The sequence below is a fragment of the Gaeumannomyces tritici genome (genome assembly GCF_000145635.1).
Source record: "Gaeumannomyces tritici R3-111a-1 unplaced genomic scaffold supercont2.99, whole genome shotgun sequence".
Lineage (NCBI taxonomy): Eukaryota > Fungi > Ascomycota > Sordariomycetes > Magnaporthales > Magnaporthaceae > Gaeumannomyces > Gaeumannomyces tritici.
Genome location: NW_008804643.1, coordinates 1 through 10,721, shown reverse-complemented (window position 1 = coordinate 10,721; position 10,721 = coordinate 1). Strand labels below are relative to the sequence as shown.

Sequence of the window (10,721 nt, the reverse complement as noted above, 5' to 3'; positions counted from 1 at the left end):
CCTCGCGCGCGCGCCCGTGCAGGCCCGACACGTACAGCCCGAAGGCGAGCGAGCCGGACAGCACGGTGCGGATCTCGTTGGCGTGCGCCAGGTCGGCCGGGTCGGCGGTGGCGGCTGCGGCGTCGAGGGGCGGGAGGGCCATGGGCGGCGGCGGCGGCGGTTGTGTGAAGTGTGCAAGGGCCGTTGGCGGAAGTGGCGGCGGCGGCGGCGGCGGCGGCGGCGGAGGGTAGCTAGGGTGCTGCTGCTGCTGCTGCTGCCGACCCGGGCGGTGCGCGAGCGGCGGGAAGTCAGGAGGCTGCGGCGTCGCGGCCGGCGGTGGGTCGAACGGCAGGCGTGCGTTGCCCAGCACGGCGGCCCTGAGGGCGTCGAGGTGGGCGATCTGGCACCGGATGGCGGCCTCGAAGGCTTGGTGGCCCTCGTAGGTCCAGGTGAAGTGGTGGAAGATGCGGAGGAACAGGATGTTGTACACGCCCAGCTCCTCGCGCAGCCGGTCGTTGATGTACGCGCCCAGGGCGTAGAAGAAGCCCCTCCCCGGCAGCCTGCCCTCCGCCGCCGCGCACGTGGCCGCCAGCTTAGCCCAGACCGTGGTCAGCGGGTGTGAGGGGCCCAGGTATATGTCGCTCCCCTCCCGGATGTAGGCCAGCAGCTGGCGCGAGAAGGGCGCGCCGCGCGGGTCGCTGGCCAGAAAGTAGACGCTGTGCAGGCACATGGGCAGTAGGAAGTGGTCGTGCTCGCGCATCTGGTCGCGCATCTCGATGTAGAAGACGTTGAGGAGCCGGAACATTACGTCCCCCGGCGGCTCGACGAAGATGTAGGCCAGCGCCTGGTACTGGCTGTCGAACCGCACCAGCCGCTCCTTGAGCGCCAGGAACGAAGACAGGCCCATGGACCGTGTGCCGCTACCCTGCGGCCGGGCCTCGAAGTAGCCCGCGTAGAATTTGCGGATCGAGTGTAGGCACTCCTCGGGCAGCAGCAGCTCGTCCGGCGGCGACAGTCGATGTTGCGTCAACGGGCTCGCCGACCTCTGCCGCTGCAGCTGCCGCCTCCGCTGAGATCCCTTCCGCCGATCCGAAGACGCCTGCTTTGGCTGCCCTTGCGCCGACATGGGGGACAACGGCGGCGGCGACGGCGACGGCGACGGGGTCCGGACCACTACTGCGTCGGGCAGCCCGGCGGCCTGGCGTAGCTGGGCGCGGGCCTTTGCGACGCGCGACGGGGTCGCGCGCTTCCAGTACTTCTGCAGCCGGTCCGCGCTCAGGGCCTGGCCGTTGACCAAGTACTCGGAGCGCTGGCGTCCGGCCATCTCGCGCCGGGACTGCAACGTCAGGATGGCCACTGCGTTCTTGGCGCGCATGTTCTTGCTGATCCCCCACCACTTGAAGCGGTTGTTGAACATCTTGGCGCTGAGGGAGGTGGTTTGTGAGCAAGCGGCAACGAGGGGCCGACTGGCAGCTACCTATCATCCTTACCGTGTCTGGGATCTTACCTTGCCGTAAAGTTGTGCTCCGTCTGCATAATGTGCATCAACTCCTTGAGCGTCTTACCCTGACCAACATACAGCTCGGTGATGGTGCTCCTGTGAAGCTCCCAGCCGGCTGCTGTGGGGCCCTCACTTCTCACCACGACCGGGCCGTTTGTGCGTGGAATAGATGTCATGGCGCCAGCTTATGATGTTTGCCTTTCTGGATGCTTGAGACCGTTCTTGTGCCAGCGGGAGCAGACGTCGCCATTGCAGAAAGACCCCCAGCGCCCGCGCGGCGACGAGAGACTATCCAGGTCACATATATAGACACAAGAAGCCTATACGCACACCTGCCCAAGTTGGCCCAAAGCAGCAAACGCGGGTCATCGGTCCCTTCAACTGTCGGACTGAGGCCAACCGGTCGCTCCAGACGCCTGCCCTCGGCTCTCCGTCACTGGCCCGTGTCCTTAGGTGGCTTGCATTAGTCCAGGCTGCGGCCACACTGCCACTGTGCCATCGGTGTGCAGTTGCGGACCGCAGCCAATCGCACCTTATTGGGCCCTTTCGCGGGTGCCTCCCGCCCGGTCGAGGAGGGCATAGCCCCATTCAATGTCGCGTAGGGCTGCAGCAGCCCGTTTGGGGATGCCGCATGTCCATGACCCCGCACCCAAGCTTGGAGGGCACGAGGGGAGCTGAAGGGGGGACATACTGCCTATGCATAAGAAGATCATTAATTGGATGGGTAGCTAGTGCCGTACCCGGGGATTGGTGGGAGTGAAAAGATGCCTGCTTGGCGTGCTAGAAACCAGGCAGCGAATTTGGGAATGAAAACCCGGTTACAGTCTGGTAGTGCATTATGGCAACACTGATTTAGTTATCCAATAGTATCTTCATCATGGCATTGTCGCCGTATCAAATAGGTAAGGTATAGTCTATACAAGCACGCCTGGGTGAAAAGGGATAAAGAAAGCTCAAAACAGGATATCTCGGTGGTATTATACAAACGTGATGGACTAGGGAAAAAACTCTCGAGCACGCGGGCCGGCCCTCATATCGAGCCTGAGATGGGAACGGACACGTCAAGGCTTAGGCCGAGTTCGGCAGGCCAATGACGAACTGGGGACCAAAGTCCTCTTTCTGATCGGGGGAGGTGGCGAACTTATCGTACGCGACCTTGGATCCCTGGACGGCACTCAAGCTGCCGGCGGCGTCGCGCTGGAACGCAACCAGCCCCGTGCCAGCCCTCTGGTTGGTACCGTAGAGCACCGTCTGCTCCTTGTCGGTGCTGAGGCTGATCATGCGCGGGGAGCGGCCCTCACTGCTCACCGACTGGCCGAAGCTGAGCTTGAGGGTGCTGTCGGTCGCGTTGAAGCAGGCCCTGAGCTGGACGAGGGTGTCGGCCGAGGTGGCCGTATTGGTGTCGAAGCCGAGGCGGTTCGAGACATAGATAGACTTGCCGTCTGCCGACGCGATGATCTCGCCGGCCTGGGGCTTGGAGCCCGCGGCGGGCGGGGCGCTGTCGCCAAAGGTCGGCACGATCTGGGTGGCAATCATCTCAGGGACGCCGCTGGTGGTGTTGAAGTTGACCGAGTGCACGATGACCGTGTTGAGGAGCTCGCACACGACCAGGTAGTGGGTGGCGTTGGCGGCGCCCGGAGGGTAAAACACTCCGTGGCGCGGTCCGCAGCCTGGGTTCACCTTGGTGCGACCCACCACCTTGAAGTCGTCGCCCTTAGAGTCGACCATGACGATAGAGTCGAGGCCGAGGTCGTTGACGAAGAAGAAGCGGCCGCTGTTGTCGAGGACCGACTGGTGGGCGTGAGGGCCGTCGGCCTGGCGGGCCTTGTTCGGTCCGAGAGTGTCTGCCACGTCGGGGCTGCTGACCGTCACGTTCGTCTTGATGCCGATCGTCTTGGCAGTGGGGGTGCCGTCGGCCGCGAGCTCCCATACGTCGACGACGCCTTGGGTGTAGGACGAACCGACCATGCGCGTCTTGTCCTTGTTGAACTCGAGGTGCACAACACCCCGGGACGAGTTCAGGAGAGCGGCAGGTGCCAGAGTGTTGGAGGCGAGGTCCAGCTTAAACATCTGGAGGTCGGCAGCGTTCTCGTTGACGCTGTACACGATGTTGGGCTCCTTGAAGGCGAGCCAGCTCGGGGCCTTGCCGGCTCCGATCGAGGTTGTGCTGAGGATATCGAAGGTGGCGCCGTTGAACTGGGCAATGGTGATGTTGCTCGTGCCACCGCCGCCTATCAGAACCTTCTGCTTGATCAGAGGAGCTGCCTGTCGGGCCGACAGATCAGTGGCAGGCGCCGCTGCGGCGCCGCCAAGGAGCGTCGAAACCAGAAGAAGAAGAGGAGAGGGCAACATGGTTGCAGTGTAGTCGAGATGCTTCTGATGCTTGCTTGGGTTGTCTGAGCAATGAAGTAGGCAGAGATGCGTGTGGAAAAGAAGATGTGAGGCAGAGGAAAAGACTGTAGCGCCAGGCTGTGTCGGTGGCTATATAGACGTGGTCGAGGGCTTGGCTGCGTTACCACCAACAGGTGAGCCAGAGGTGACGAGAATGAAGTGAATGAACTAGACAGTACGTTTGTTCAACTTGAACACAAAGAAATTGGTTCGCGACAAAGAACGAAAGCTGGTGCTAAGGGAAGGAGCTAGGACAGGTGGCGCGTGCTTGCACTCAACAGAGAAGTCCTCTTGGGGAGGGAGATGGGATGGTCGGCCAGGGCAATGCGCCACTTGACTTCGAGCCCATCATCCGATGCTTGAATGCCAGGTGGGGTACGTGTAAGGGCCAGCCCTTCGATGACTAGGCTAGGGGACGGGAGGCAACGGCAAAAAGAGCCCATGGAGGATGATCTCTCGACGAGAATGTCGTGGGGGCAGCCCCAGCCTGGCCCCTGAAACACAGCAAGTGCTGTTGCATGGGATGCATGTACTGTATTGCTCACAATCACTGGGTCGAATGGAATGGCAAAGGCAAAGAACGCATTGGGGGCTGTGGCCCGTTTGGGTTGGCTGGCAGCTGGCAAAGACGGCCCCCTGCGTCAAGGGAGAATAAGGTTTAGTCGCAAGGGGCGGCACTGTGTGTGACTCGCGGAGGCTCCTTCCCCTTCCTTGGGTGGCCTGCGAGGAAAGGCTGGGACAGGCGGCCAGCATTGCCAAGACGCCACGAGTGCCGGACCCGACGGACGTCGTCGTCAGTCGCCGTGACTCGATTGATCGCCCGGCAGAATTGGCCCCGAAACGATATCTACAATCGAGGGGCAATAACGGGCAATACGGTGGAAAGGCAGACTTGCTTCAATCTATTTGGGCAGTGGAGATCGCATGTTGGAAGCAGGAGAGGAAATTCGAGGTTACGCTAGTGAGCATGTGCTGAGCTTTGCGCCGCCCCCATCGTCTTCAATTGGGGCAGTGCCACTGCCCAAGCCTTAGCGGCAGCCAGTCGCTTTGCACCCATCACTGGGATTTGGCACACTGGGCTGCGCGGCTGCTCCCAGCGATGCTGAGCCCCTCAGAAGGCGGCATTCATGGCGGGGAAACGGCCGATTGGGCAGGGGCGGCGTCTTTTTGAAACATGCACGGCATGCGCCCCTGGCGCTCCTTTGCTCCTTTCTTGGGTCTCAACCACCGACGAAGCGCGGAACACCAGGAAACAATCGCATGGCCGAGCCGCCGTGTGTTGAGGAATTGTCGCATTTCACCGTTTGTCTGTTGGCATTAGTTGCGTCGACACAGTAGAGCTTCCCGCACTCACCAGTTCAGTGGGTGATGGTTGCAATTTTCCACAGCCAAGTGTCGCTCCCCGCCTCCTCCATCAGATTCTCAAACATGCACCGCCCGACTTCCTCCCGAGATATGGTGTAGCCCACGCCGTCCTTGCTGAGCAGCACCTTTCCCACATGATCCTCAACACCCACCCGGATCTTCCTGACCCTGCTCGCCGACTCGTCCGTCAGCAAGCTGGGCCGCACAATGGTCCACGCCTCGCCGCTGGTGACGAGCGTGTCCTCCATCGCCTTCTTGTCCCTGTGCGGCTCCTTCAGCATGTAGCTGTACATGGGCAGCATGGCCAAGGGCACGTGGCGGCCCTGCTCGCTGATGCCTGTGGTACTGATGACGTGCGTCCGAGGCGCCGCCGCGTCGCCGCGGGGACCGTCGAGCCGCTGCGGCCTGGCGGTGGACAGCCCCGAGAGGAGCGCCTCCATACCGGCGCGGCAGATGTCCGGGTCGTCATTGCCCATCCTACTCAGGCTGAAGACCCCGCCCAGCGCGAAGACGACGGCGTCAGCGAGGGAGGATGCGGCCGGGTCCAACGACGGGCTCCAGCGCAGCAGCGCCTGCGGATGACCGTCGCATCTTTTGCGTTCCCCTGGAGGACGGCCAGGTTCTTGCGGGCCTCCCCGCCGAGCTTTTCGGTCAGCTTGGATGGGGCCCGTCAAAGGGCGACGCACGTGTGGCCTGCGTCGAGGAACCGGCAGAGCACCGAGAAGCCGCAGCCTCCGGTGGCTCCGAGGAAAAGGATGGTCTTTCTGGCGGCGCTACCGGGCTTGGAGAATGAGGCCATTGTTCTGAGCTGTGAGACTGGCGGTTGATAGGTGTATACTCAGAGAATTATATTGCGTGATTTTGCGGTTATGGCTACAGGTGAAGCCGATGTGATGGGCGAGTTGATGCTATCCATAATTCCAACGGACGAACCTGCCCGGTCTCCTTTTATTCTGATCTGAACCATATCTGAGCTTTGGCTCTTTCAAAGGACGCGCAAACCAGAACCCGTCCCCGGTGGCCGGAGCAACTTGAAGCTGATAGAAGGCATCGCCGGTTGGTCAATCGCGCCGGCCTGCGGGTTTATGCGACTGGGCGGTGGGTTTTAATCTCCCCGTCTGTAGTGATCGGCAGGCCTAATATGTGGCGCCGCGTGGGCTATTGCCAGTCACGTGTAGGGGCGATTGATTGATGACCTCGAATTCTATCTATGTCTTGCCACAAAATCTATCCTCTCGGCCATGTAGGCCTCCAGCGTTGCCCCGATGCCTTTTATTTTTTTTCTGCGGGAAGTGTTCCCGTTATCGAGTGTAAAAAGGTACTAAATGTGAGTGATATCGCAATCAACACAGGGCTGAGCTGCGGGCTGCACAAAGCTGGGGGCTGCACAACATGCATGGCCGCGGGCGTGCGTCACACATTTTTGTGGATGCTGTGCCTCATGCCGACGGGAGCCAAGGCAACTCAATTGGGGTCAACTAAGGAGAAAATCGTGCCGGTGCAGCGATGTGAGCAAATCCACGCTCTCCCTTGACCACGCAATTGTGGTATTTTGCATGGCTGCACGGCCAAAGTGGATGTCACCTGCGTCGGTGACATCACATCACAGCGAGAGGTTGTGCCTGGAGATCTGAATAAGCCTGGGACAATAGGAAGCCCCTGAACAATGGGCTAGATCCCGTGGTCGCCCCTTCCTAGTGAGGCCGGCTGGCTCTTGTGGGAAAAAAAAAGAAAAAAAAGAAAAAAAAAGAAAAGCAGGGCACTCGTTCTAGGGTTTCCTCCCCACTAAACATTTGCGTAAATAAGCATTTTTCTCGTCTGTATGGTGGCCCGTCCATGCTGCTGTCTTCGCTAGGCTTCCGCAAAGCTCCAAACCATTTCAAACCATAAAATTACAAGGCGCTCGAGGCGTTGGTGCGCGGAATCTTTGGAGCCTCGACGCTAGCCACCGCCAACTGCGAGGTCTGGTTGGTCCAGCTTGGTGGGGCAGTGTGGGGTTGGAGCCTTGTTTGGCCCAAACAAACGGAGAACTCCGACGGTCGCTGAACGTCGTGGAGCGGGACGTCTCAAGGCGCTGACTGCCAGCTCGGCTGTTTCGATTCGCCTCCTCAACCTCAACCTCGCAACGCAACTTCGCAACAAGCACGCCTTCCTTCCTCCCCGCCGCCACCACCGCCCCGAATGTCCGCTCGCGGCTCTGGGTCGCTTCTCTTGCCCCTGCTCGCCATCCCTCGCCCGCCTCGCTTTTGTACCCTCGTCCCCCGCGCTCTCGACAATCCCACGCCGGCTCCGCTGGCGGCGCAAGCATGTCCGACTCCGAGGTCGAAGAGATATCCAACCCGTCCCGCCCTCGTGCCCACGCTACCCCAAATGCCCGGAATGCCCGAGACGATGAACTTGTTCACATAGAGCTAGCCACCTCGTCACCACCTGCACGTCAGCAGAGGTCACCGCCAGTGACTATCGAGGACGACGACGATGACGACGAGGACGATAATGACGACGAGGAGGAGCAATCGCTTTTTGTCAGCCAAAATCCCTCGCCGGTCCCAGAACGTGCGGCCCCAGAGCGTGCGGCCCCAGAGCGTGCGGCTCCAGAGCGTGCGTTTCCAGATCGGGAGCGTCTGAGGGAGGCAGGACGCTCTTTGCTCCGCATGGACGGGAATGACCGTGGACGGAGGATTATGGAACGTCGCCGGCAGGAGTTCATTAGGCGTGAACGTGAATTTGAACAGCGCCAGCAACAGCCGGCCAACGACTTCATCGACCTGACCGCAGAACCAGACAGCCCCGACTACTCCCGACTTGTGTTTCCTCCCATGCATCTCCCTCGCAACGACCAGCCCAGAAACGCCGGCTTCCTCGACCAGGTTCCCGCCCAGAACGCGCGGGCGGCGTCGAGAAACCCTAGGAGGCAGGCAGGACTTACGCGGACCCCTTCTCTCGCCCGCAGCGATGCTAGTATCAATGGCGGTCGTGGGCGAGGAGGTGGAGGGGGCAACATCCCAATGATAGATCTTACCGACGATGGCCCGGAGCCCGTCGCTGCGCCTCAGCCACAGCCCGCGCAGCTCCACGCTGCTGCCAACCACCCCAATAACCCCTTGAACTGGGATGCGTTCCCCCATCTGCATCGCCCTGGCCCCCGAGCTGATGCGCAGATTCCATTGGCCCATGCCTTTGGCATTGGCCAGCATATCAGAGGGCACCTCCACCAGCTGACTGCTGCTATGCTTGGCAACGCCAACAGGCAAGCCGGCGTGGCGGCGGCTGACCCGCAAGCCGACCAGCCCAATCTACGCGATGTCTTGGGCCTTATCCATCTTGATCTCGACTATGGTGGTGGCATCCCCCCCGAATTCTGGGAACCCCATCCTCGACAGGAGCCCCAGAAGCCGGTTTATGTTCCTCCGAAGGAGGCCATGGAAGGCTGTACTCGCAGCACCGGCGAGGATGTTTTCGTCATATGTCCCAGCTGCAAGGAGGAGCTGGTTTACGACCCGGACGAGAAGTCCGACACGCCGCCTCCGGCAAAGAGGCAAAGGACGAAGAAAGACCGCGCTGAGCACCACTTTATGGCCGTCAAGGCCTGTGGACATGTAAGGACCCTTGCTCCCTTCCCTACCCGCTTGAGTGCCTTTGAACCCCCGGGCGCAATCAGCGCTCGGTAGGGTAGGCCAATGTAAAGAATGGTCCGCTAGAACACGGCGCTAACTTGGCTCTTCCCCTCTAGGTCTTCTGTCACAAGTGCTACGCAGATCGCAAACAAAAGTCCAAGGACAACAAGCTCTCGGAGAGCGACTCCGGATTCCGACCGGGCCCTAATAGCAAGACGAGCGTCATGTGCGCAGTTGAAGGCTGCAACTCGGAGGTCGGCTCAAAGACCGCCTGGCTGGGAATCTTCATCTAGCACTTTGGCTTGGGTTGCAACGATGGGGTTCATGTGTCCTTCGCGGCGGAACACGAGCCTCGCAGCACCAATAGTGAGAGGCTGGTGCGGCCCTCGAGCAGTTTCTCGGTTGGACGACCGAAGCTGCACGACCCTGCTCGTCTATTTTTCTCGTCTCGCTCACTTTCTGCTTTGGGACACGTGCCATCTAAACAAATACCCCTGGTGCACGGAATCATAATCGTTTGGTATCAACGATGGCGTTGAAAGGCTGCCTAGGATAGGCAAGGCGCACCGGCATAGAAGGTTTGCTTTTTTTCTCCGTCGGCTTACTGATTTTTCTTTTTTCCGCCCATTTGCGCCGGGTTTTCTGCTTCGTCTAGGGTCGATAAAGGGTCGAAATATTCTTATCATTTTCTGTCTTGTATCCACGAGGTCACCCAGCGGCCTGGATTTTGCGGTCTTACCCTCTTTGTCCTCCCAAACCAGTCGTTGGGACAAGGCGTCTCTGCACCCCGAGTTTTTTCAAGGTCACCCGAGTTCGCGCATAGCATTTGAGTTGGCTTGGTTTTATACCTCGAAGGGATCCCGCGGGGCGCTATGCTTTTTTTCTTTCTTTTTTTACCCTCAACTCTCAACCATCACGATGTCATGACTTGTTCTGAGAGGCGGTCTATGGATGGAATCTAGGTCTGGTTGGAGAAGGGCTTGGCGTAATCCAAATACTTATTCCATTCAATACCTATTATAAGTCATGGCGGAAAAAAATACTCTAAACTCCAGGCTAAGCAGTTCTGGGTAATTAGAGGCGCGAGCGTGCGGTAATGTGATGACAGTGCGAGGAGCGAACATGGCTGGAACGGGGTGGCCGACTTCGCAGAGGGCTCCGAGAAAGGAAAGGGAGCAAAGCAAAGCAACAATGTCCGTTATGCATACTCCTAAAGCCGCCCCAAAACGTTGAAGCGCACCCTCGGGGCGGATTTCTTATTCTCCCGCCTCCGCAGCCTCCGCGCCCGCATCTGCACCTTGCCCAGCAGCTGCACCACGGCCTCGGGGTCGCCGAGGGGCTCCTCCCCGCGCCGGCCGTCCGCCGCCGCCGGCACGATATCCCTCAAGTGCCTGTCCAGCCGCGCCTCTAGGGCCGTGAGCCACCCCTCAGCCCACGCGCGGGCGCCACTGAACCGCCCTAGGTAGCCCACAACGCGGCTCTCGTGCCGCAGCAGCCGGTTGCGGACCCAACCGCACGCTCTGCGCGTCGCGCGGCGGCCCCCACCCGGCCGGGCCGCGGGGTCATGCTCGCCGTCTTCATCTTGGTAATATTCGTCGTCTTCGTCGTCGTCGTCGTCGTCGTCGTCATCCTCCACGCCCCTGCTGCCGCCGCCGCCGCCGCCGCCGCCGTCGTCCCCCCGGCCCAGCAGCCCCGGGATGAGCGGGATGGCGCCCGACATGGCCATGACAGCAGCCTCGGGGTATCCGGCGGCTGCTGCGGCGGCGGACCGCCAGCGCTCGCGGGCGGCGTCGGCGACCAGGTCGCACGACGAGTCGAGGAAGCCGGCGCGGCGCAGGCGGGCCGACTCGGCGGCCATGGCGTCGCGG

General features: G+C 60.8%; 5 protein-coding genes across 5 annotated transcripts; 1 reads left to right on the top strand and 4 right to left on the bottom strand.

The window, feature by feature from the left end:
• Positions 1-287: 287 nt before the first annotated feature.
• Positions 288-1,656, bottom strand: GGTG_14000 (hypothetical protein; the record flags this gene model as incomplete). The annotated part of the gene is made up of 3 exons (XM_009231925.1): positions 288-405; positions 456-1,403; positions 1,487-1,656. The coding sequence occupies 3 exons, from the start codon at positions 1,654-1,656 to the stop codon at positions 288-290; spliced, it is 1,236 nt and encodes a 411-aa protein (XP_009230189.1).
• A 638-nt stretch (positions 1,657-2,294) lies between these two features.
• GGTG_13999 (hypothetical protein) lies at positions 2,295-4,468 on the bottom strand. Its single transcript, XM_009231924.1, has one exon. It carries the CDS (start codon positions 3,830-3,832, stop codon positions 2,549-2,551), a length of 1,284 nt encoding a protein of 427 aa, XP_009230188.1. The 5' UTR covers positions 3,833-4,468; the 3' UTR covers positions 2,295-2,548.
• A 692-nt stretch (positions 4,469-5,160) lies between these two features.
• On the bottom strand, positions 5,161-6,529 carry GGTG_13998 (hypothetical protein). Its single transcript, XM_009231923.1, has 2 exons — positions 5,923-6,529; positions 5,161-5,827 (listed from the first exon to the last, which is right to left on the bottom strand). The coding sequence occupies exons 1-2, from the start codon at positions 6,033-6,035 to the stop codon at positions 5,230-5,232; spliced, it is 711 nt and encodes a 236-aa protein (XP_009230187.1). The 5' UTR covers positions 6,036-6,529; the 3' UTR covers positions 5,161-5,229.
• A 766-nt stretch (positions 6,530-7,295) lies between these two features.
• GGTG_13997 (hypothetical protein) lies at positions 7,296-9,938 on the top strand. Its single transcript, XM_009231922.1, has 2 exons — positions 7,296-8,835; positions 8,970-9,938. The coding sequence occupies exons 1-2, from the start codon at positions 7,543-7,545 to the stop codon at positions 9,144-9,146; spliced, it is 1,470 nt and encodes a 489-aa protein (XP_009230186.1). The 5' UTR covers positions 7,296-7,542; the 3' UTR covers positions 9,147-9,938.
• Positions 9,740-10,711, bottom strand: GGTG_13996 (hypothetical protein; the record flags this gene model as incomplete). The annotated part of the gene is made up of 1 exon (XM_009231921.1): positions 9,740-10,711. The coding sequence occupies one exon, from the start codon at positions 10,709-10,711 to the stop codon at positions 10,064-10,066; it is 648 nt and encodes a 215-aa protein (XP_009230185.1). The 3' UTR covers positions 9,740-10,063.
• Between the last annotated feature and the right edge of the window lie 10 nt (positions 10,712-10,721).